At 41.3% G+C, this 27,228-nt stretch overlaps 1 protein-coding gene across 4 annotated transcripts in view; it reads left to right on the forward strand.

Moving 5' to 3' along the window:
* KIAA0930 (KIAA0930 ortholog) overlaps positions 1 to 27,228 on the forward strand; it is a 139,675-nt gene that overhangs the window by 76,281 nt on the left and 36,166 nt on the right. For all 4 annotated transcript variants that reach the window (XM_073316079.2, XM_073316071.2, XM_073316111.2 and 1 more), the window contains one exon: positions 8,262 to 8,410. In XM_073316079.2, coding sequence (XP_073172180.1) covers positions 8,262 to 8,410 — 149 coding nt within the window. The remainder of the gene's footprint in view (positions 1 to 8,261; positions 8,411 to 27,228) is intronic.

Raw genomic sequence — 27,228 nt, forward strand, 5'->3', positions numbered from 1 at the left:
AAGAAATCATAATCTAACACATATCTAGCTAGATTACTTACTAAGTTCTAAGACTCCATTCCTGTTCTGTCCCCGGCAAAAGCATCACACAGACAGACCCTTTGTCTCTCCCTCCCTCCAGCTTTTGAAAGTATCTTGTCTCCTCATTGGTCATTTTGGTCAGGTGCCAGCGAGGTTACCTTTAGCTTCTTAACCCTTTACAGGTGAGAGGGTTTTTCCCCTGGCCAGGAGGGATTTTAAAGGGGTTCACCCTTCCCTTTATATTGATGACAGCTACTCTCTTGACCCCCTAGAGGTGACCCCTGAAGGGCAGGTTGTGGCACTTTGGTAGGAGGATGACCAGTCAAGGCCTGCGCTGTCTCTATTCTCTGTATTTTAAAAGAGGATTTCTGTCTCCTGGGCTTGACACCTTTCAAAAGCATGAACTACCCAAAACAATATTTAAAAAGCAATTTTGTGCAGGTAATTAGAAGGCCCCCAACTTTGCCAAGGTTTTAACGTTCAGCTGTGGATTTCTGAAATAATGGTTGCCATATAGGCTGCTTTTGTTTTTGTTGAATAAATTGGAGAGCTAATGAGCTGCAGATGAACTTGAAAGGGTCTGTTACTTTCTGGCATTAAATTAAAATTTAAAAGGAGAGAAAAGTCAATGATTAAGAGCAATGAGCTCTCCCCCACAATTAATTCCACTGCATTTATGGTAGATTTTACACCAGCCTCCCTCTTACCCCTGACATGGGGGGTGTGGTTGTAATTCTGTTGCATTCCAGCTATTTTTGGCTGCCACAATCCTTTAGAGGTCATTACAGCCAAAGAGAAGTTAGAACAGCCCTGAGGCTGCTCTTAATTAGACTGGAGATGGGGCAGCTCTGAAAAGACACTTCTGCTCCCATTCCTTCATCCTTCTCCCTCCTGTTCCCACTTTGAGCACAGCTCACCAGGACACAGAATCTGCCAGAAATCTCAGGTGGAGTTGTAAAGTCACCACCTCATTTCCTTGTTTCTGTGTCACCAGTTTTTCCTGAGAAGTTCCATTGTGGCTCTGTGGATAACCGTTTCATTGCAGCAGCATTATTACACAAAAGGAAGTTGACAGTTTCCTCTCTTGTTAGGGATGATCAATTTAATAAGTCAAGCTCATCTCCTCTCCCCTCTTGTCCTGTAAATATTGTAAATATTCTACCCTGAGGAGTTCCTGGTGCAAATCCCCAGTCCTGGTCTTTTCTCTGCACCTCTCCCATTTATACTAGTGCATCGCAATAACTACCTAGACATCGTTCTGGTACGATACATTAATGGTTATATATTATTGTAACACATGTGTGACACATGGCACTGAATGTTGTCGACTCAGAATTTCGCAGCTGCAACAGAGATTGAACTGTGATCCAAAAACATGATCTCCGAACTGGATAGAACAATATTGCAAGGATAACTTAAGTACAACATTGTATAGAGTTACACCACACCAGAAGACACTGTGTATTTAGTTATTTAGACCACTTACCTAGATACCTACATCTGCTTGCATGTATTTATTGACCTGTATAAAAACCACTCTAAGAAAGCATCTGGATCTCCCTACTCCAGAAGCACAGATTCCTACAGCTTGAGTTGAAGGAAAACTCTCCTTCAGCTCATAGCACCTTTAGGCCTCTGACACATGTGAATATGAGTTGAACATCTCTTCATCCATCTAGTAAAGGTCAAAGGGAGACACGTACATATAGCTAGTTAATTAAAAACTCATTCTGTTCCATTTTAGGTTCTTATACTAAGCCCATCACCATGATATCGGTGTATACCGAGTTCCAATTTCCATTTCTCAGTTACAAGTTTGGACTGACATTTTATAGTCGTATAAATTGCCTTGTTATATAGATTTAATTGATGAAGGAAAACTAAGTTTGAAAGTTTTGTTTTTTCCAAGTGATAAACATTAGAACTTTTTTTTAAGCTGACTGTACATGACGCCTCCATTTTTCCTCATCCTCACTCATTTCTGTAAAACATCAGAGAAATTAAATACAAAGCCCCATAACATTTAATTCAGTGTTAAGACAGTGAAATAAAGCACTCAAAAGCCAAGAGATATAACAAGCCCAGATTTCTGTGGGACATTTAGTGAGTCATGATATGTGCCTGTACTGTCTTCTGTTCTCTGCTCTCTGCTAAATGTGAAGTTTAATCATAGAATCATAGAATATCAGGGTTGGAAGGGACCCCAGAAGGTCATCTAGTCCAACCCCCTGCTTGAAGCAGGACCAATTCTTGTTAAATCATCCCAGCCAGGGCTTTGTCAAGCCTGACCTTAAAAACCTCTAAGGAAGGAGATTCTACCACCTCCCTAGGTAACGCATTCCAGTGTTTCACCACCCTCTTAGTGAAAAAGTTTTTCCTAATATCCAATCTAAACCTCCCCCACTGCAACTTGAGACCATTACTCCTCGTTCTGTCATCTGCTACCATTGAGAACAGTCTAGAGCCATCCTCTTTGGAACCCCCTTTCAGGTAGTTGAAAGCAGCTATCAAATCCCCCCTCATTCTTCTCTTCTGCAGGCTAAACAATCCCAGCTCCCTCAGCCTCTCCTCATAAATCATGTGTTCCAGACCCCTAATCATTTTTGTTGCCCTTCGCTGGACTCTCTCCAATTTATCCACATCCTTCTTGTAGTGTGGGGCCCAAAACTGGACACAGTACTCCAGATGAGGCCTCACCAATGTCGAATAGAGGGGAACGATCATGTCCCTCGATCTGCTCGCTATGCCCCTACTTATACATCCCAAAATGCCATTGGCCTTCTTGGCAACAAGGGCACACTGCTGACTCATATCCAGCTTCTCGTCCACTGTCACCCCTAGGTCCTTTTCCGCAGAACTGCTGCCTAGCCATTCGGTCCCTAGTCTGTAGCTGTGCATTGGGTTCTTCCGTCCTAAGTGCAGGACCCTGCACTTATCCTTATTGAACCTCATCAGATTTCTTTTGGCCCAATCCTCCAATTTGTCTAGGTCCTTCTGTATCCTATCCCTCCCCTCCAGCGTATCTACCACTCCTCCCAGTTTAGTATCATCCGCAAATTTGCTGAGAGTGCAATCCACACCATCCTCCAGATCATTTATGAAGATATTGAACAAAACCGGCCCCAGGACCGACCCTTGGGGCACTCCACTTGATACCGGCTGCCAACTAGACATGGAGCCATTGATCACTACCCATTGAGCCCGACAATCTAGCCAGCTTTCTACCCACCTTATAGTGCATTCATCCAGCCCATACTTCCTTAACTTGCTGACAAGAATACTGTGGGAGACCGTGTCAAAAGCTTTGATAAAGTCAAGAAGCAATACATCCACTGCTTTCCCTTCATCCACAGAACCAGTAATCTCATCATAAAAGGCGATTAGATTAGTCAGGCATGACCTTCCCTTGGTGAATCCATGCTGACTGTTCCTGATCACTTTCCTCTCATGCAAGTGCTTCAGGATTGATTCTTTGAGGACCTGCTCCATGATTTTTCCAGGGACTGAGGTGAGGCTGACTGGCCTGTAGTTCCCAGGATCCTCCTCCTTCCCTTTTTTAAAGATTGGCACTACATTAGCCTTTTTCCAGTCATCCGGGACTTCCCCGGTTCGCCACGAGTTTTCAAAGATAATGGCCAATGGCTCTGCAATCACAGCCGCCAAATTCCTTCAGCACTCTCGGATGCAACTCGTCTGGCCCCATGGACTTTTGCACGTCCAGCTTTTCTAAATAGTCCCTAACCACCTCTATCTCCACAGAGGGCTGGCCATCTCTTCCCCATTTTGTGATGCCCAGCGCAGCAGTCTGGGAGCTGACCTTGTTAGTGAAAACAGAGGCAAAAAAAGCATTGAGTACATTAGCTTTTTCCACATCCTCTGTCACTAGGTTGCCTCCCTCATTCAGTAAGGGGCCCACACTTTCCTTGGCTTTCTTCTTGTTGCCAACATACCTGAAGAAACCCTTCTTGTTACTCTTAACATCTCTTGCTAGCTGCAGCTCCAGGTGCGATTTGGCCCTCCTGATATCATTCCTACATGCCCGAGCAATATTTTTATACTCTTCCCTGGTCATATGTCCAACCTTCCACTTCTTGTAAGCTTCTTTTTTATGTTTAAGATCCGCTAGGATTTCACCATTAAGCCAAGCTGGTCGCCTGCCATATTTACTATTCTTTCGACTCATTGGGATGGTTTGTCCCTGTAACCTCAACAGGGATTCCTTGAAATACAGCCAGCTCTCCTGGACTCCTTTCCCCTTCAAGTTAGTCCCCCAGGGGATCCTGGCCATCCATTCCCTGAGGGAGTCGAAGTCTGCTTTCCTGAAGTCCAGGGTCCGTATCCTGCTGCTTACCTTTCTTCCCTGCGTCAGGATCCTGAACTCAACCAACTTATGGTAACTGCCTCCCAGATTCCCATCCACTTTTGCTTCCCCCACTAATTTTACCCGGTTTGTGAGCAGCAGGTCAAGAAAAGCGCCCCCCCTAGTTGGCTCCTCTAGCACTTGCGCCAGGAAATTGTCCCCTACGCTTTCCAAAAACTTCCTGGATTGTCTATGCACCGCTGTATTGCTCTCCCAGCAGATATCAGGAAAATTAAAGTCACCCATGAGAATCAGGGCATGCGATCTAGTAGCTTCCGTGAGCTGCCGGAAGAAAGCCTCATCTACCTCATCCCCCTGGTCCGGTGGTCTATAGCAGACTCCCACCACTACATCACTCTTGTTGCACACACTTCTAAACTTAATCCAGAGACACTCAGGTTTTTCTGCAGTTTCATACCGGAGCTCTGAGCAGTCATGCTGCTCCCTTACATACAGTGCTACTCCCCCACCTTTTCTGCCCTGCCTGTCCTTCCTGAACAGTTTATAACCATCCATGACAGTACTCCAGTCATGTGAGTTATCCCACCAAGTCTCTGTTATTCCGATCACGTCATAGTTCCTTGACGTGTATTATTGCTTGTTATTAAATGTCTCTCAAACTTTACACAAGGCCAAGTGTTGTTGCTGTGCACACTTGCAATTGCAGCAAGGCTGAGAATGTGCCAAATTACTGAAAACTTTTTGACTATCCTGGTTTCTTTGTTCTGTCTCAGCCTCTTTATTAATGATGGTTATCACATTTAATACACAGTAGATATTTCCTACAAATGCTGTGGCTTCCTTATTGATGATGATTGATGTATTCTCTGAATGGTCTTGCAGTGAAATTTCCTCTCGTTTGAACTGTTGCTCTTGGACTTAGCTGGAAATGAAATCTAAGGTCTCTCCGGTCAGCTGTTTCTCTGGTTAAAGATTTTAAAGTCTAATCTCCCTGCCTGCTACATTAATTAAGAATGGGAAGAAAGGTCTCTCATCTAAATATTAAATGCACATATAATGAGGTAGGAAAATGTGCTGAACAACATTTGTGGATTAAAAGACTGACTGGTCCCTTATGAAGCCTGGAAGATGGTGACCAGAGTCCTAGAAAAATAATTTTTTGTTATGGGAGATGGCACCTTTCTTTGCAATTGACTAAAAACTCTCTCAAAGCTTAATTCAGATAGCCCCATAAATAAGTGTCATGTCTCACTGAATAAGATTGATTTTGTGCTTCTCTACAGAAATTGCTGTGTATTCCATATATGCAGTATACTGCTATTAGGCGAAAGTGCTACATTGAAAGATAGCTGTGGGGTACAAATCTACAAAGAGGTGGTTGTTTCTATTAATTAAAAGTAACTGTAGTATCCACTTCAGGGGTTTTTTGTTTCTTTGCTATGAACCAGTAACAACTCTTGGTATAGTGTCTTTCATTCCAGAGGACAGCAAAGCAGTTAAGAAGCTGGACTGTGGCACATCACCGGGGTGCCACCTTTGAGGGCAGATGGAAGTGGTAGAGAGCCACAATTCATGCACCTATTAGGCCAGGAGTGGCCAACCTAAGCCTGAGAAGGAGCCAGAATTTACCAATGTACATTGCCAAAGAGCCACAGTAATACGTCAGCAGCCCCACATCAGCTTCTCCGCTCCTGCCCTGGCTCCCAGTGTCTCCCACCCACCGGCAGCCCCGCCAATCAATGCCTCCCACTCCCTCTCCACACCTCCCGATCACCTGTTTTGTGTCGTGCAGGAGGCTCTGGGGAGGGGGAGGAGCGAGGGCACGGCAGGCTCAGGAGACGGGGCAGGAAGGGGTGGAGTTGGGGGTCTGGCCTGTGGCAGAGCCAGGGGTTGAGCAGTGAGCACCCCCCAGGACATTGGAAAGTTGGCACCTGTAGCTCCAGCCCCGGAGTCGATGCCTATACAAGGAGCCGCATATTAACTTCTGAAGAGCCGCATGTGGCTCCGGAGCCATAGATTGGCCACCCCGTGCTAGGCCCTCTGGTAACTCCAAGGAGTGCTGAAGAAGCACAGTTGCCTCACTACCAGCCACCACATGAGAGGATGCAGCATCTGTTTCCCTTTCTGTGCTCGAGGACTTGGCTAGGTAAGAAGAACAGGAGGACTTGTGGCACCTTAGAGACTAACCAATTTATTTGAGCATGAGCTTTCGTGAGCTACAGCTCACTTCATCGGATGCATAGAATGGAACATAGAGTAAGAAGCTATATATACATACAGAGAATATGAAAAGATGGAGCAGTGCTGGCCAGAGGATCCAGGGGGCCTGGGGTAAAGCAATTTCGGGGGCCCCTTCCATAAGAAAAAGTTCGTTTTGTCACCCCAAGCAGCAAAGAGGAAAAAAAAAGAAAAACCCAAGTCGTGCCGCCGAAGAAAGAAGAGACAGGAGGACCCGCCACCGAATTCCCGCGGAAGACTGAAGCGGAGCAATTGAGCTGCCGACGAAGTGCTGCCGATGAGGAAGAGAGAGACTGAAAGATCTGCTGCCGAATTGCCCCCACCCTGTCTGCAGGGCCTGGTAGTAGGTGACTTCTGGGTACTCTTCTGATTATCACTACAAATGTTTTTTTTCTCCTGCTGATAATAGCTCATCTTAATTAATTAGCCTCTTACTCCACCTTTTCATATTTTCTATATATGTGTGTGTGTGTGTGTGTATGTATGTGTGTATATATATATATGTTCCATTCTATGCATCCGATGAAGTGAGCTGTAGCTCACAAAAGCTTATGCTCAAATAAATTGGTTAGTCTCTAAGGTGCCACAAGTCCTCCTATTGTTTTTGCAGTTACAGACTAACACGGCTGCTACTCTGAAACATGGCTAGGCAAGAACTCAGATAGCAACTGGGCCCTGTGGGGCTGAAAAGGGGCTTCTTGTAGTATCTTTGTCCTTTTATTGTATTTAACTATGTAAATAGCTTCACAAAATTGTAAGTCAGCCTCAGCTGTGAGTCCTTCTCCCAGTGAGATCTGAGAGACTGAGTCTCATGCTGCTGCTTTCTTCCCCCACCCCCACCCCTGACTCCTTCTCCCGTGCTTTTGTGGCATCAGAACTAGTAGGAGCAAGAGACTTCACAGTCTGATGTCATTAGCAGTTCTTGTTTCTGCATTCAAGAGGACTTTGCTACCCTTCATCTCCCACCCTCCTTATCCCCCACTCAAGGAAAAGTTGATTCCCCATGTAACTTAATTATACTTCTTGATTTGTCATGAAAACCTAAGCTCTGTGGTCGATTGGGTTTTTGGTGGGAAGGGTTGGTCTCTTTCCCATTAGAAATTCAAATCAGTTTTTTATCTTTCCAAATGTGGGATGCATTAGAGGGTACCTTCAAGGTATGGGCTCATTAATACGAATTGGCTAAAGAAAGATAATTAAATAATTCACTTTCTGCAGTGCTTATCACACTCCCCTGCCAACGTATGGTAAGGCTATTGCAAGCTGACAGATTGAAGTAATAAACTCTGGCAAATGGTGGTGGTAGCTGCATTTGAAATTAACTCCCTTCTGTGCTTCTCTAATGACTTCTAGATTGGTGCCTTGGCCCTATCTTTTCCAATGACACCGCCAGAGCAGCTGGAAAAATAGAGAGAAACTTTAAGGGCCAAATCCTCAGCTGGTGTAAAGTGTTGTCTATCTGTATTGTCATCAGAGTTGTGCCAACTTACACCAGCTAAACATCTGGCATGGGTGTCACACAGGAGTTAAACATGTTACCTTAAGCCATACAACTAATCCTTCAGTAGGATCACGCTTGGTCCCACAACACTCAAACTCATGCTGTCTATAGTATAAAGTAAAATCAAATGTGACAGGGTGTCTTCTACAAGTCTTAATTCTCCTGTTTTATTCCCCTTAGGTTGTTTCAAAGATGATCGCATTGTGTTCTGGACTTGGATGTTTTCTACTTATTTCATGGAGAAATTGGCCCCCCGGCAGGACGATATGCTCTTCTATGTCCGCCGAAAGCTATCCTATGTTAGTGGCGATAGTACAGAGGGAAAGAAGGTGAGTGAACAGAACTTGGAGTTATGAACACCAGAGTTACAGAGAGACCAGTCAACCATACAGCTCATTTGGAACTGGGAAGTACACAATCAGGCAGCAGCAGAGACAAAAGAAGAAGAAAAAAAGCAAATACTGTACAGTTAAATGTAAACTACAAAAAAATAAATAAAGGGAAAGCAGCATTTTTTTCTGCATAGTAAAGTTTCAAAGCTATATTAAGTAAAAGTTCAGTTGTAAACTTTTGAAAGAACAACCATAACGTTTTGTTCAGAGTTACAAACAGTCACCATTCCTGAGGTGTTTGTAACTCTGATGTTCTACTGTATATTGTAGACTGGAATATATTTTTCACCCATTTAGCACAGAAATTGGCTTTTTGCTGTGCCTTGCTTGTCTGAAGTATTGCAGGGATACTGTAAATTGAGGGTGGGAAAAATCAAGTTCTGCCCACAACAAATGTTAATGTGAAATTGGCTTGCAGTGAAATATCTTAGTTAACAACATGGATTTCAATAATGGTGTCAGTAGGCTTCAGAGTTAATACCCCAAAGAGATGAGTGAGTGTAGTTCACATTTCTGGTGGAGCTATTGTGTCTGTCAGTCTGCAGACTCAGGAAAATAGCACAGTGTTGGTTCACATCCAGAAGGTTCCTTTTTGCAACTATAAGGAGTAGAAACTTTCTTTTTGTTTTTTGTTTTTTTAAATGAAAGCTTAAATACTACAGAAGGAGAGAGAGCCAACCACCAAAGTAGTGCTGGTTTGATGCATCCATACATACCAGGACAATCCAATATTGTACCCATTAGACACTCGGCAATGACTTATGCAGAACCTTAGGAACTGCTGTAAAGGAGCGATGAGGTGATGTATAAGCAACTAGTAGACAGAACCTCAGGCATCAAAACCTATTTGTTGAGAGAGGGAATTTTGGCCAGAGGGCATCTTGGGACTTTTTTTTTCTAATTTTTGAAGATAGGGGAAGAGGGGTAAAGTGTCTTCAATCAATAGAGCTACTAGACAAAAAAAGACCCTAAGTTCAACATCTTAGGTGAACAACAGTTACTGATTAAACTGATGTCTGGTAGTCTTCACTGAAGACTTAGGATAGGGTATTTTGGAGATTTGTAGCTCTTGGAGGGAAGCTATGCTTTAATAAATGACCCTTACCTGAACCCTTGAAATTCCACAGCTGTATTACTATCCTGCATAACACAAGATTGTGGCTTCATTTAGCCTAGTCAAAATGTGGATCTTTTGACCTCTTATTCTTCCCAATGGGAAAGAAGAATCACTTTTAATGTTTGTCCACTTGAACAGTTTCATTCACATACGTATACTTAGCTATTTTCTAATTCCTAAAGCTTTTTAAATTATTCGTCTTTCCTATAGGGATTAGGAGATCAAATAACCCCTTGCTTATATCAGGCTAAATGAAGCCCCAAGCAAAATTGCAATCATAAATATTTCTGATCTGTGAGGCTTTTCCATAAGTAGAAGTCCTTATTTCAAATTCAGTCTTAGTGAACTGCCTACCACAATGGTTGATGTGGGAAATAAGAACTTGTGTGTGCGGAAGCCTGGCACACTGAGCAAAGGGTACATTGTATGCTTCAATATTGTCAAGCTCTGAGAAATAGGCTGTTTCCTCTTGGGGATATTGCAGTACTTTAGAAGGTCTTGTGGGCTCACATATCTTACGAGTTCTTTTCAAAATTGTCCTGTAGGCTCCTGTTTGAAATGAAGGTTTGTGTTGCTTGGTGGTTTCAACTGCTTCTTATATGGGGTTATTGAGCCTGTCTCGTGAAGTGAAGCATTGATCTGTTACTTTTAATCTTGATTTATGGTTGGTCTAGTTTTAGTTTGACTTCACAGCTTTGTCAACTATCTTGTGAAAGACAGACAACTGTCTGCAGTCCCTGATTGCCATCTCATCACTGGGACTGTAAAAGTACCTCCTATTTATTTGGATATGAAAAGGCAAGGGAGAACTAGACAAAGATTGGGTTTTCAACATCAGTCACATTTTAAACTGCATTTTAAATCTGCCAACCTCCAAATTGCATACTCTCCTTAGCTACTGACTCTTGAAAACAGGCCCATTCCACTCTTTTCTACTGTGTGTGTACATACAATAAGTTCTTGATAGGGCCCATGTCAGGACAGAAATTATTTCTCTAATCCTGGGGATTTACTCATGGTGTTCAATCTAGGATGTTGATTCTATTAGGCACTGGAATAAATTGCCTAGGAAGGTTGTGGAATCTCTGTCATTGGAGATTTTTAAGAGCAGGCTAGACAAACACCTGTCAGGGACGGTCTAGATCAGTGCTTCTCAAGCTGTCTGATGTGGGAGACGGGCAATTTTTTTTCCAATGTACGCGCAGACCAGCAGCCGGTGGCTCATGGACTGGCACGGTCCGTGGGCCACCACTTTGAGTAGCACTGGTCTAGATAATACTTGAGTGGAGGGGACTAGACTAGATGACCTCTCGAGGTCCCTTCCAGTCCTACGATTCTATGATTCTATCCCAGGAAAGAGAATTAGACTCTTGAGTAACAGCTTTTTTATTTATGGCAAGAGTTCATCGTATCAAGTTTCTAAGGCTTTAGTCTTCAGAATCTCTGTAACCAAAATCATAGGACCCATCTATCATGACCAGAGAAATCAGGGTAACTTAGAACAAACCTTTTTTCATATTTAACAGAGCGTTAGTGGTTTAAGGGGAAACCCTCTGACTCTCAGTTGTTCAATACTCCATTATGTCAAGATCAGGGAAAAAAACAAACAAACCCTCACTTCCCACTCCGTCCTACACCAGCCAGTATAATTTAGTGAAAATTTAACACATTTACATTAAAACCCCTTTTTTACTACAGGAGTGATGTAAAGAGGCCTTAGTATAAATGGAATCAGGCCCTTGGTTTAAGTATAATGGCTTACATTAATGCAGTGGTTCTCAAACTTTTGTACTGGTGACCCCTTTCACATAGCAAGCCTCTGAGTGCGACCCCCCCCCCCCTTATAAGTTAAAAACACTTTTAAATACATTTAACACCATTATAAATGCTGAAGGCAAAGTGGGGTTTGGAGTAGAGGCTGACAGCTCGCAACCCCCTGTGTAATAACCTTGCGATCCCCTGAGGGGTCCCAACCTCCAGTTTGAGAACCCCTGCATTAATGATACAATCTCTCTGCCACTTCTCCCTGCAATAGAGATTTTTAAAGAATTGCATTTTGGTACATTTACAGACTTCTCTGATTTTTCTATATAAGACAGTAGGGAAATTGTGATCTCAGGGTATTAAGGGAAATCGTAGCATGGCTTTCTTGGCAACTCACCAAGGACGAGACCAAAGTAAAACCTGAAGCAGCAGTATGTCATCAGTGCCAGATTGTATTAAACCATTTGCCTTTGAATTCTTCTTTGCCACGTGGAATGTGCACCACATCTCTGGTAGGACTGAGAAGGACTAATACTTTAATTGTATGTATTGAGTTTGTCAAGGGTGCCCAGAGCTGGACGTCAGTGCTCTCTTGGTTGGCGTAAATTTGAATAAATAAGTGGTGTTGGAATCACTGCCAATTAGATGTAACTTAGTTGCCCAAACAGCTAATCTTCCTGAAGGCATAAAAGTTACCAGTGTTGGTGCTCCATCTTCAGAAATAGAGAGAAATGTAGCCCCACAGATTGTATACTAATGGGCCTCCAGAATTTGAGTGCTATCTTTGTACTATCTCCCCTTCAAGTACCAAGTATTGGCTGTTGTGGGAGACAGGTTGGTTGAGATTTTCAGAGCCAAAGGGATTTAGGCACACACATTTCCAATGAAATTCACAAGAGTTGTGTGTCTAAATCCCTTGTTCACTGTGAAAATTTCCTCCACCATCTGCCAGACTGTATCATCAGTCTGAGCCCAGATGTCATCTAACAGAGACGGCAATTTCTTTGTTTCATATCGTTGTTAATTTAAACTCTTTTTTAAATACTTCACCTTACTAACCAATGAGGGCTTGGGTTTTTAAGCAATCTATGGGGCTGTAGGGAGAAGAATCTAGTGTAAGTTGTAACTTCTGGCAGTTCCAAAGAACTGGCTGAAAATCACAGTCACAGAAACAAGTAGCAAGATTCTGCATTTTTGCCTCCCCACTAACTCACCAGCCCTTCTGCATAGTTAGAATGTGGGAAGGGATTAGTCACGTGTGTGTGTGTGTGAATCAGTTCACAGACAGCTGTGCTGCCTAAATGCTTAATATTTTGCTGAGTCTTCGAGTTGTGTTGTAGTCATAGCTGTGAGTAGGAGCTGCTGGCATTCCTGGAAGAGGAGAATGTTAAGTTAGACAAAATGACTCTCATTGTAAAACCTGAAAATGAAAAAGAGAGATTGTTTGTTTGTTTGCATTGCCAGAGTTTTTTACTATGACTTTCTTAAAGGAATTTCAAAGCCTTAGAAAACGTGATGATCTTGCTTTCCACTGTACATAAGTTACCTGCAAAAACTCCTCCTGCATTTACCTTCATGCTTTATTTTGCTAACATTTTATTGATCCTATAAATTTCTGAAGATAAAAATTCTGCTACTTGATAGTCTCCTATCTGTGACATCAGAATGCATCACAGAAGAGAGCATTAGAATATCTAAAACTCATTTGAGGATCTATATTCCTGCACAGTTAGGAAAGTAACTGAAATAGCTTTATTGTGTGGTGATCAATAAAATATCTTCTCTGTTGGATTGAATTTGGGTGTGGCCATGAGGGGTTAAAGCACTATCACTAAATTTGATCATTTTTAGTGCTTTTTAAGTTGAATATTAGGTGTATATGTGTAATATGTGTGGGTAATGGGTATATTATTAGTTTCTGTGGCTTTATATGTTTAAAACATTTGTAGGATTTTTGAATAATTTAAATAAAATTAATTTAAGAAAACAAGAGCAACAGCTAAGTGGATTCCTAATATAAACTATATAAAAGTGTAGCAGGATTGAGCTATGTAATTGAAATGACATCTTACTGGAATCTACTAAATCCCTTTATTAGTCTTATTATTCTTATCTATATTAGATGTTAAAACAGGGCCACCAATTTGCTTGCTTATATTTTAAACCTGGCTTCTGTGGCAGAGATTAATTTTGTTATGAAGGAAGTAAATACAAACCCAATTCCCCATCTGATGGGGGAGAAAAATGTCATGAATTATTAATTACTGCAAATGCAGCACTTGTGAGTCACTGGAGGACTGAAGGACAGGGGAGAGCTGCCGAGGTTGGGCTTCAGTAAAGGAAGTGGCTGATAGGAGTTCTCCGACAATCTCATCAGTCCACTTCTCAAGCAACAAAATGCACTGAGGAAAGATCAGTGAACTCAATCAGTGAGTTACACAATGGGGTGTCAAGTAGTTAACAATTGCAGGTATGAAAGTGTTTTTTTTTTTTTGAGGCCGGAAACTTGTCTGTCTATATGTAATTTATGCAACCAAATCAGAGCTTTTGAATATCATAATTAAGGCTCTAATGTCAATGATAGCAAAATGCTCAGGGCAGAAAATCTTCAATCTAGTCCATTTACCAGCCCAGTTTTGTATTCCACACTTTATATTCAGGTTTAAGAGTACTAGCCATGTTAGTCTGTATTCGCAAAAAGAAAAGGAGTACTTGTGGCACCTTAGAGACTAACCAATTTATTTGAGCATAAGCTTTCATGAGCTACAGCTCACTTCATCGGATGCATTCAGTGGAAAAGACAGTGGGGAGATTTATATACATAGAGAACATGAAACACTGGGTGTTACCATACACACTGTAACCAGAGTGATCACTTAAGGTGAGCTATTACCTGCAGGAGAGCTGTGGGCGGGAGGAGGGGGAGAGGAAACTTTGTAGTGATAATCAAGGTGGGCCATTTCCAGCAGTTGACAAGAACATCTGAGGAACGGGAGGGGGATAAACATGGGGAAATATTATATTATTTTCAGTCACCCATTATAAATATTTCCCAATTGGACAAATATAATTTGAGATACAGTTGTTTATTAACTTATTCCAATCTCACTTCCTCCATATCTCTCTAATGCAGTGATACTCAGGCGTCAGTGGTTCAGGAGCTGAACTATCAATCAATATTACCCCAAAATAAATAAATATATAAGTGTGTGTGTGTGTAAAAAAAGAGAGAGAGATGATTGACCAAGTATTCTACAATTGGCTAATAACATATTAACCAATCAGGATGTTTTTACTAACTTAGATTGGTTAATAATAAAATCACACAGTGTTTTAATATCATGTGCTGCAAAGAGCTGCAGAAGACACATTAAAGAACCACTTGCAGCTCCTGAGCCTCAGTCTGAGTCTCACTGCTCTAATGCATCAGTTACCCTACTTCTATAGCATAATTTTCCACATTATGTCAATTTTAGGCATTCCATTTGCCATTTCAGGTATTAACCCCTGTATGAGTGAGTCCAGTAAGGCTAAGGAATTACTCATAATGGACAATCCATTGCTGTAGTCTGTGTGTGCCCTGCTGCTCTGAGGATAAAATATGCTGGTATTTACACTCATTAGGAATTGCTTATTGAACAGTTAGAGTAAAAATCTAGGACAAATGTTTTGTCAATTACACCTATGTGAATACACTGGTCACCACATGGCCTTTGACCACACTTGGCTAATGCTTAAATTAGCAGATGTGTACAAGAATAGGAACAACAATTTAGCAAATTTATGGAGGCTGAAACCCAGATTACTGAGGGACTGAATCAATGAAAGCAAGATGTTACTGTTTTCAGAATACTAGCATAAGACAGGAGCTAAGAACAGTTTGTCAGCATCTTAAATGCATTGATTTTTCATCTTTCTCATGCTGATCACAATCTCTTCAATCCTATGCAGGAAGTAATGGTTCCATTTCCCAAAGCATTTAAAACACACTTCTTATTTTCCCGTGCAACAATCACAACAGCTTTCTCAGTGCCAAAGCTACGCTTCAGAAAGACCATTTCTGTACTGACAGTATCTTCTAATCTCTAAGGTGTTTCTTTCCCCCTCACATGTTGGTCATGCATCACTGGACATTCTGAGCTCTCAGATATTTGGTCACATTCCTCTCTAGCTTCTCACTTATCTATTATTTGCATTGCAATAGTGTCTAGACAGACAAGACAAAGTGTGTGCGAGGAAAGAGAGGCACAAAGCAGTGAAGTTCTCTCTCTCTCCCCTTACCCATCAGGCTGGGAGATAAGATATGGAAATATCCCTCTATGTGAGCAACAGATTGCAATAGGCTTTCCTGAGCCTAATACTGTTTTGACTAATGCAGCTGCCTTTTTGCAGTCCTGCATGTCCTCCAAGGCTTCGCTTTTTTCAATTATGCCTGCTGAGCTATAGAACAGCTTCCTCTCCAAATGACTTCCCAGAGTATGTGGAGGAGTAGAAAGAAGAGTGTATAGAGGGGCTCCGCTCACTTGGGAATGGGGCTAGGGAAAAGTCCTGCATCCAAAATCACTAGTCACTCTTGAAAATCTCGGGGTACATCTGCACAGCAATTAAACACCCAGGGCTGGCACGGGTCAGCTGACTTGGGATCTCTGGGCTTGATCGGCAGGGCTACAAAACTGCTGTATAGACATTTGGATGGGCTCTGAGACCTGGCGGGGGGAAGGGTCCCAGGCCCTAGGCTCCAGCCCAAGCCCAAACGTCCACACAGCAGTTTTTCGCCCCACAGTGCAAGCCCAAATCAGCTGAGCCAAGCCAGCCATGGGTGTTTAATTGCTGCAGAGACGTACCCTGAGATTTTCAAGAGTTTCTAGTGATTTTGGACCACGCCTTTTCCCTAGCCTCATTCCAAGTGAGCCACAGGTCTTTCATTGCAGAGTACATGCACCTTCAGTCCCTAGAGTTTCAGTTGTGTGTCCAACTCCTGGCTAATGAGATATAGATTAAGCAAATGAATCTCTAGCTAGATTTTTGGGTACTTTTTTCTAATATAGGTTGCCTCCTCCCCCACCTCAGGAGCTTAGTGTGGGTTTGTTAGGTTCTACATAATGTAGAAGTCTTTCTAAGAAAATAAGCTAGCTGCCAATCCATAGAGTGAAATCATGGCCCCATTGAAGGTAATGGCAAAATTCCCACTGACTTCAGTGGGGCAAGGATTTCACCCATAGACTCGCTTAATGATGATTTGGGAGAAAGGTTCATTCCTGCTACACGCAAAGTGCAGGCATTTGCTTTGTCAGTCTTTGAACAGAAGTTCAGGGACAAAGTGGAATTTAATCTTTTATGCATTGATGACTACCTTTTTTTCCCCAGGTGTCATTTTTGCCAAAAGTGTCTTCATGGTCCATTATACAGTACTACCATAGAATAGATATCGTGTTTGGAGTGCTGTGTGACCTTGTTATTAGGGTGAATTACTGTTAGGTCTTCTTTTTCTTGTAGTTAACATAGTGTCCCCTTTGGCCTTTATGCTATTGGGAGAATAAGTTGGATATTGTTGTTTAATGTAAATAATGTGTGTGTGTGTGCATGTGTGCGCACGCACAAAATTATGCATCTTTTCTTTAGCGGCCTACAACTTTGGTTGGCTCTCTGTCTATTTGAGAATATTCCTGCCTTGTTCCTGTGGCACTGGAATGGCAGATAATACCTGTACAAAAGAGAATTTAGAAGCTAAAAATGTTCCACAGGCAGTTAACACCAGCACCATGCCCTCTGGTTAAACCAGCCATTGAGAGTTTGTTCCTGTAATGCAGTGCTTGTAACTGGGAATCTCCTTCAGAGTTTGTGGAAGTGCAGTTTCTTTAGAATGAGACAACTGGAACGCTTCCTTTTTGCTTCTAGCTATAATTTCAATTAAACTAAGTAGAAGTAAATATTTAACTTCTAGCTATCCTACTAGCTTTATTCAATTTTCTCATCTCTAGACTCTTATTGTTGCTCTAAACATGACAGTCTGATCCCTACAATTACGGATCTGCAGATCCTGAAAATAAAAGTATGTGTATTTAGATCTTAGTTGTCTGTAACTTGGATCCACTAATCCAGAAATAATTTCCTGAATTCTAGTTTTTGTGTTTTAGCTTCATATTAAAAATAGCTTTGAAAGCAGTTGACTTGGGGAAGAAAGGAAACCAAGGTGGAAGATGCCATATAGTCTTACAATTCTGCAGGTTTGCTGGTCAGTGTCAGAGAGAAAGTAGCAAACAGTAGTTTTGGACTGGTGACTCTGGGAAATAGAAAGTATCTAAGTGAAAATTCTCTGGCTTTGAGGAGGGATGTGTAGAATGTTTCCCGTCAGTGTATTGGTGTGATAGATTGGCCTCCACTCTTGTTTTGTCTCACGAGGAGATAAATTAGGTTTGTCTCTAAAGTTTACATTTCAGTTCAGAAATGGTAATAGTTCAAACTCTGATTTTAGAGAGAGGGACAAGGTGGGTGAGAATTTTTTTTTTTAATGGACCGACTTCTGTTGGTGGAAGGGAAAAGCTTTTGAGCTTCAGAGCTCTTCCTCAGGTGTGTAAAAGATAACCAGAGTGTCCTAGTTTAAATACAAGGTGGGACCTGTCAGATTTTATTTTTTTAGAGGTTCAATAGCTCAGAAAACTGGGATACTTATAGATCTAAGTCAATGTGAGATTTGTAGTGATTGCTCAAACCTTTCTGGAAGGGGGTTGGGATGGCAACCAAAGTAATTAACCTGGAGTTTCAGGGTCTCAGCTCCCCAGACAAGGGCGTCTCTTTCTAAAAAGTAGACTGCTCGAATTCTACGTTTCAGTCTTGCACCATTGAACTATCACCTGCTACTGGATCAATAATTGACAGGAGAAGGATTGCGTTATAAGAAATTAGAGCAGTGCTGCTGTCCCCATGAGCAGTGGGAATAATTGGGCAAGAAACTAAATATCAAAAAGAAATAGACGAAGAGGAAAAGAGATTGAGTGAAGGTTGTTGTTTTTTTTTTTCTGTTCTTTTGAATTTTGACTGCAACTGAGCAGATTCAGCAGAGAGACGCTGAAATCACTGAGACTGATAGATGTGGTAGTATTAAAGGAAGAGTGTTAATTTAGGACTATAACTAAGGGATTACAATCTATCTACTTGTATTGAGGGGTGCAAACACCGGGGAGAGAGAGCGGTACAAGGCAGCCGAACTAAAAGCAATGAGATAAAATGAAACAATGGAAGATTTAGGCTGAATATCAGACAGTGTTTCTAAATCCTGAGACCTTTGACTGTGGAAGGGGAAATAGTGGAAATTTCATCACTTAGGTCATTTAAAAGTGGAGAGGACAAAGCACTAGCAAATATGCTGTAGGGTAATGGACCTTCTTTTACAGAAAATGACCGAATATCTTTTTTCCCCTCCCTTTCTCTAATTTCTGGCCTTTAAAGCAGTTCAGCCCTGCAATCTGGACCCCGGTGTTCAACAAGTTTACATGGAGAACCCTTTCTATAATCAGTCACAGCCCTGTTACCCTCTGATATGGATACCGTCTTCTCTATAAAGCTATTAGCCAGGTTAGGAGGGGAAATTCTCCTAGAATATCAGGGTTGGAAGGGACCTCAGGAGGTCATCTAGTCCAAACCCCTGCTCAGAGCAGTACCAATCCACAAGTAAATCATCATGCATTGCACTCTGTTGTTGCCGGCACCCAGTGCCGAGAGGCAAAACAACAGCAGAGGTTTGTTACCCGGTGTGCGTCACCCAATAATTACAACGGGGTGGAGAAGCAGAAAAGTTTATTTGCAGCTGCAAACAAGGTACAGGGAGAATAGAATCTCAAATCCTGTACACAGAGCAGGAAGTTACACAGGCTTTTATACATTTTTTTTTTTTAGCATACTTATTTAATAGCAAGCTGCCCTAAGTATTCATATAGCCAGCCAATTCAGTTACCAGCTAGTTTTTTTTATTTTTTGTATTATTTGTTAAACTATATATAAAGCTGCTTTATTTAGCATTGTTTTTTTATATTTGCCCTGTTTGGCCTTGTTTAGTTTCAGGCAGTCTGACTCTGCAACATATTGTTGCAGATCCTCAGCATAACTGCTGCAAGTGCCTCCAGGTGGGGGGGGGGCCAAGGACACTTGGGCCTAGTACGCAGAGCTGCTGCGAGTGCCTTCAGGCTGGGGGGGGGGCCCAAGGACACTTGGGCCTAGTGCGAGGGGGCTTCGACACTCGTGGTCTTCCATCCCCTCAAGTTACCTAGTGGCCATGCCCCAGTGTCCCAACACTATATACAAATAAAGATTACTTTTAGGTTTACCTATTTATTGGTGCTAACTTGTGACACAAAAAAAATTGGTAAATTGTGTTGTTTTTTAATCTCCTAAATAAACTAGAAAATGTAAACACTTCTCTCCGCTTCTACAGACGACCAAGTGTTGCTCCTAAATATGAAGTAAGCTTAGGTGACTGGAAGCCACATTGTACTTTACTATAGATGGTGGAATGGATGCTGCCTGTTAACCTCCTCAGATAATAAACCATCAAACCACAGAAATAAAGCATAATAGTTCTGCTGATTGTATAGCGGCACTGTCAAAATGTTCTTTTGACAGAATACTTTCTTTCTTTCTTTCTTTCCCCACCATGCTAATTTCATCATTGTACGTCTGATTAAGTGACAACAAAAGAGACAATGATTTTTTTTTTTTACAATTCAGCCTTCCCCCACACCAAAGCATAAATGTTTTATACAATCAGATGTTTTCATTCTCTCTTCCTCATCATTCCCGACCTTATTTGTAATCATTACTGTCACTCTATATATTTCTTCCAGTATGAAGACCACTAAATCCTACAAGGTCGGTGACTTTCAATGATATGACTGCAGATAGCATTATAAATCTGGCAAATTACTCCAGCTGGCCAAAGAAAAGGTTCTATACAGGGAATCTTTCTTTGTATTTTTTTGAAGGTTATGTACAATTATCCTTATTAAGAAATTAGTCAGAGAAACATCTTTTTTCTCTCTGTGTCATTTTATCTAGGTTAACGTAGAATAATCAATCAGTTCTGCATCCAATATCAAAAGTAGCCCTGTGGATATCCCAATCTACTTGCACGTAGTTAGAAATTCTTGGGCTGACCCCCTGGCCCCATTGCAGTCAATGAGTTATTGTCACTGACATTTGTAGGGCCAGGATTTCGCCCCTAGTTAACACAAACGGTAGAAGCAACAGTAAAAGATGTAGCAGTGGTTTTAGATTTGTCACATTTTTTTTCTCCTTATGGTTTGTTGGACACTGATGGTTTCCTCAGTAGTGCGCAGGACATAGGAGGCAGTAGAGGCCCCTGAACAGTGTAAATAAACTTGAGAATACATGTCCTTTGCTTTTGTTCTCTTAGGAATAAATAAATAAATAAAAACCTGAAGTTGTCTCAATTTAATCAGATTAATGGTCCAAATCTTCAGGTGCTGTAAATGTAATGTAAATGTAGTAGATGAAGTCAGTGGAGCTATTCTCATCTTCACGGATAAAGAGTAACAGACCACAAAACTAAAAATTAATGGTAACTTAGGTACAAGCGATCATGACTTTATCACATTTATAGTATGCAAACAGAACAAAGTCTAGACTGCTAATATACTTGGTGCTTTAAAGGGCCCAATTTCACAAAGCTGAAAACAATTATGAGCCAAATCAGCTGGAAGAATTTAATCAGAAAAAATGTGAATGATAATTGGGAATTGTTTAAGAACACTTTACTAGATGCCCAGAAAGTCACAATTGAGGAAGAAGACTGTATTGGTTTTTACAAAGCAACCTGGTTTAGAGCAGAAGTGAAGGTAACTATATAAAAAAAAAAACAAATGGAAGAAAGGATAAGTTGGTAGTAATGAATATAACTCAGAAGCTAGGAATTGATAGGGGAAGCAAAGGGACACAAGGAGAAATCTATGACTAGCAGAGCAAAGGACAATAAAAAAGGAGTTCAAGTTTATTAGAAACAAAAAGAATCCTAATGATGGTATTTGGGCCATTACTACATGGAAATGGTAGAAATATCAATAATAATACAGAAAAGGCAGAAGTGTTCAATAAATATTTCTGTTCTGTATTTGGGGGAAAAACAGACAATGCAGTCATATCATATAACACTCTTTCCATTCTGCTAGTATCTCCGGAGGATGTTAAACAGCAGTGACTGAAGTTAGACATTGTTAAATCAGCAGGTCTGGATAAATTGCATCCAAGAGCTTTTTAAAAACAGGCTGGGGAGTTTGTTGGACTGTTCATGTTGATTTTTCAATAAATTTCGGAACACTGGGTGATTCTAGAAGACTGGAAGAATGCTAATATTGTGCTAATATTTAAAAAGAATGAACAGGATGGCCTGAATAATTGTAGGCCTGTCAGTCTGACATTGCCAGGCAAAATAGTGAAGCAGTTGATACTGAACTTGATTAATAAAGAACTGAAGTAGACTAATACGTATGACAATTGCCAGTCAACATGAGTTTTTGGAAAATAGGTCCTGTCAAACTGTAATTGACTTCTGTAAGGCATATAACTTGGTACTGCAAGTCACTTGGATTAAAAAAAATTAGAAAGATATAAAATTAACATGGAACACATTAAATGGACTAAAAGCTGGCTAAGTGATAGGTCTCAAAATGTTGTTGTAAATAGGGAATCATTATCAAATGTGTGTGTTTCTAGTGAGGTCCCATAGGGATCGGTTCTTGGCCCTATGCTATTTAACATTTTTATTAATGACCTGGAAGAAAATATAAAATCACTGATAGTTTGCAGATCACACAGATTGAGGGAGTGGTAAATAAGGAAGAGGACAGGTCACTGATCCAGAGCTGCCTGGATCACTTGGTAAACTTGGGTGCAAGCAAACAGTATACATTTCAATATGGCTAAATGTAAATGTGTACATCTAGGAACGAAGAATGTAGGCCAAACTTACCTGAGGGGGACTTTATCCTGGGAAGCAGTGTCTCTGAAAAAGATTTGAGAGTCATGGTGGATAATCAGCTGAACATGAGCTCTCAATGAGACACTGTGGCTAAAAGGGCTAAGCTATCCTCGGATGCATAAATAGGAGAGCCCCCGGTAGGAGCAGAGATGTTACTTTACCTCTATTTGGCACTGGTATAACAGCTGCTGGAGTACTGTATTCAGTTCTGGTGTCCAGAATTCAAGAAGGATATTGATAAACTGGAGAGGATTCAGAAAGAGCCACAAGCATGATTAAAGAATTAGAAAACTTGCTGTATAGTGATCAACTTAAAGTAAATAGATTGAGCTCTTTACCAAAGAGAAGATTCAGGTGTGACTTGCTCATGGACTTATGTGCAGTGTTGTTGTAGCCATGTTGGTCCCAGGATATTAGAGACACAGGGTGGGTGAGCTAATAGAAGTTGGTCCAATAAAAGATATTACCTCACTCCCCTTGTCTCTGTCATAGACTTATAGTCTTTCAGGCCAGAAGGGGCCATTGTGATCATCTAGTCTGCCCTCCTGCACATTGCAGGCTGCAGATCTCGCCCATCTACTCCTCTAATAGACCCCTAGCCTCTGACTGAGTTACTGAAGTCCTCAAATCATGATTTAAAGACTTCAAGTTACAAAGAGACCACCATTTACTCTGTTTAAACCTGCAAGTGACCTGTGCCCCATGCTGCAAAAGAAGGCGAAAACCTCCCAGGATCTCTGCCAATATGACCTTGGGGGGAAGTTCTTTCCCGAACCCAAATATGGTGAGCAGTTAGACACTGAGCATGTGGGCAAGACCCACCAGCCAGACACCTGGGAAAGAGTCCCCTGTAGTAAATCAGAGCTCTCTCTATCTAGTGTCCCATCTCTGGCCGTTAGGAATATTTGTCGCAGATGGGCCACATGCCATTGTAGACAGTCCCATCATACCGTCCCCTCCATATCAAGCTCAGTCTTGAAGCCAGATATGTCTTTTGCCCACACTTCTCCCCTTGGAAGGCTGTTCCAGAACTTCACTCCTCTGACAGTTAGAAACCTTTGTCTAATTTCAAGCCTAAACTTGTTGATGACCAGTTTGTATCCATTTGTTCTTGTGTCCACATGGTGCTTAACCTAAATAACTCTTCTTCCTCCCTGGTATTTATCCCTCTGATGTATTTATAGAGAGCAATCATGTCTCCCCTCAGCCTTCGTTGGTTAAGCTAAACAAGCCACGCTGAGTCTCTCTCATAAAGTAAATTTTCTATTCGTTTGATCATCCTAGTAGCTCTTCTCTGTACCAGTTCCAGTTTGAATTCCTCTTTTTTTAAAAATGGGACACCAGAATTGCACATAGTATTCCAGATGAGGTCTAACCAGTGCTCTGTATAATGGTACTTCCCTGTCTCTACTGGAAATACCTCACCTGATGCATCCTAGGATTGCATTAGCCTTTTTTATGGCTGCATTACATTGGCAGCTCATGGTCATCCTGTTATCAACCAATACATCCAGGTCTTTTTCCTCCTCTGTTGCTTCCAACTGATATGTCCCCATCTTATAACAAAAATTGTTGTTAGTCCCTAAGTGCATGATCTTGTACTTTGCATTATTAAATTCATCCCATTTCTATTATTCCAGTTTTCAAGGTCATCCAGATCATCTTGTATGATATTCCAGTCCTCCTCCATATTGACAATACCTTCCAACTTTGTGTCATCTGCAGATTTTATTAGCACACTCCTACTTTTTGTGCCAAGGTTATTAATGAAAATGTTAAATAAGATTGGTCCCCTGAGGAACTCCACTAGTTAACTCCCTCCTGCCTGACAGTTCACCTTTCAGTATGATCCATTTTAGGCTCCCCTTTTACCAGCTCCTTTTTCACCTTTCAGTTCTCATATTAATCCCCATCTTCTCCGATTTCACTAATAATTACCTATGTGGAACTGTATCAAATGCCTTACTGAAATCCAGGTAGATTAGATCTACTGCATTTCCTTTGTCTAAAAAATCAGTTATCTTCTCAAAGAAGGAGATCAGATTGGTCTGGCATGTTCCACCTTTTGTAGAACCATGTTGTATTTTATCCCAATTTACCTCTATGTCCTTAACTACTTTTTCTTTCAAAATTTGTTCCAAGGCCTTGCATACAATTGAGATCAAACTAAAAGGTCTGTAGTTTCCCAGATCACTTTTTTCTGCCTTTCTTAAAAATAGGGACTATATTAGCAGTTCTGCCATCATAGAGTATGGCCCCTGAGTTTACGGATTCATTAAAAAACTTTGCTTGATTAGTCCTTAAGTACCCAAATGGGGAACAAATATTTAATAAATATAGGCTCTTGAGTCTATATATTTCATGATCCAATGGTTGGAATTTGACTAGACAAAGTCGGACTGGAAATAAGATGTAAATTTTTAACAGTGGGCATAATTAACCAGCAGAACAGCTTATCAAGGGTTGTGATGGGTTCTCCATCACTGATGATTTTAAAATAAAAATTGTGTATTTTTCTAAAAGATCTGCTCTAGGAATTATTTTGGGGGATGTTCGGTGGCCTGTGTTAGACAGGAGGTCAGACTAGATGATCACAGTGGTCCCTTCTGGATTTAGAATCTCTGAATCCATGAATTCTGCTTTACATCAGTCTGGCTCAACGCTACTTTTTCCTCCCTCCAAACTTCTGTTGTTTTTGGCTGCCCTGACATTGCTGCTTGTATACTGCTGCCGTACAAATAACTATAGGCCATGTTGTATATCTCTACATAAATCTGTGTGGGTTAAAATGTGCCAAAAGATCTGCTACAATTAAAAAACACATGTTACCCTAATCCCGCTGAAACCCACACTCCATAGGGTACTGTTGGAAAAGGGGGCATGGTTTTAAAAGGGCCATAAAAGAATGCATTACATAGAAAAGGCAACATCAGTTCCACAAGATGCTGGTCTAACCCCTGAATTTGGTTATGTGGTGATCTTGCATGCATGTGAGATGTCTCCTGCCACTGGAAAGTTGGGCTTGAGTCTTTCCTCTTATTGTTAAAATCATTTCTCCCGAGCATTTTCCAGTTCTGTAACACAGTAGCTGGCCCATTAAGCATCTTATATAGGCCCAGACTCTGATGCTTATAAACATGCTCAGTATCATCTTACTCCATAAGTAGGTCCCACTGAATATTTTATACATGTATACAAGAGAAGGAATGGGTACGTTGCCAAGCACCTTCTGTTTTTAGAGGTGCATCTGTAGTTCCAGTTGTGATTTACTCTTCTGTGACCAAGGAAACTACCAACACTCTAAGTAGTGACTTGGGATATTGGATTGTGGTCTGCGGATCTGCTGGACCTTTTGTACTGGGGAAGCTGTTTCTCCTCACAGTGCTGGAGTCTTTTGCGGGGGGGTGGGGTGGGGAGGGCTCGTGGAGGTGGGTTGCAGAGGACATGTGGGAGGAGAAGGAGAGCGGCAATTGTGAGAATGCTTTACCCCTAGGTTTAGCTGTTTATTTAAAAGTATACGTCGTTGTCAAAGTAAATCAGAGCTGGTCAGGTCCCTAGAGGTAAGAAAGATTTGTGTAGTCCCTGCTCTTGCAAGATGTTGAACGCTTTCAACCTCTGTTGATGGTACTGAGTAAGATTGATCTCCTAGTTAGGAACAAAAGGATCAAAGGAAAGTGGGTTATTCTTGTCTTTTTTTTAATGCAACAAGCCTCTCTTCTGGTGGTCATCTCTGGGTATCATTCCCCTGACTCGGCTGGGAAGGGTGTATGTGAGATGAATATCTTCTTTAAAGCATCATCAAAGACTCTCGTAGCTTGTGTGGTGAAAGCATATTCCATCGTGATCTAAGGTCCTGATCCCACAAACATTGACACGTGCTTAACTTCAAACACATGTAATCCCACTGAAGTAAATATTAATGTTAAGCACACAGTTAAGAGTTTTGCAGGAGCAGAGATAACTAGGTCCTTTCTCTTGGGACTCTCATATATGGGTTCTCGCAGGAGGGTCATGGACACCCTGTCCTTCCCTTAATGTCAAATGGGGGGACGAGGAGGTGTTCGCAGGGCAGTTCCAGCTGAGAACCACAGCTTTTGTTCATTCATTCCCCTGTTGGGATCCTTGAAGGAGCCACTGCACCATGCTGGAGATACACCACTGGATTAGCTTTTTGCCATTTTGGTTTATCAGAGCATGGAAGATCCTGGGAAAACAAGATACCCTACAGACAATTTTTAGTTGGCTGTAGTTTTATTGTTCTATGTCAGCTTTACTATTACAAAAAGAAAAAACTTTAGGAAATATCCATAGAAATTAAACTAATTTGATTTTGGTTTTGTTGTTGTTCATGACTGAACTTTGCCCATTACACAGGCCAGTTCACAATTGCATCATCGCTGGAGGCTTTGTTAGGGCTTTAGAGCCCAGAGTCTAGTTGCCATAGCTACTGGGAACTATACCTTCTCGTATGTGGGCTCCAGTCTACATTCCAGGGGCATCAGGTGCAAACTGTAAATGATTGAGTGTATGTGAGAAGGGAGAGTGGGTTTTTACTTTTGTCTGGGTTTTGTGTTTAATAATTCTGCAGCACTAACTCCAGTGAAAATTAAAATGCCCGGTACTTTCTAAATAAAAGCCCATATCACATATAAGTTGGGGTGGGTTTGTTTGTTTTGGGTTTTTTTTTTTTTTTTTTTTGCTGTTTCTAGAGAGTGGTGTGCTAATAAACACAATAGTCTCTTTGTAAATTCAGTCTGGATAAATATTGTAGGGAGGGCTGGTAGTGTCACCTATTATTGTTAAGGTTGCTGGACATTTCCCATTATAACATACTGTTTTATGTTAATTTTCACTTTCCGAAACTTCAACAATTTGGGCTGAAAT

This window comes from Lepidochelys kempii, chromosome 1, assembly GCF_965140285.1.
Source record: "Lepidochelys kempii isolate rLepKem1 chromosome 1, rLepKem1.hap1, whole genome shotgun sequence".
Taxonomy (NCBI): domain Eukaryota; kingdom Metazoa; phylum Chordata; order Testudines; family Cheloniidae; genus Lepidochelys; species Lepidochelys kempii.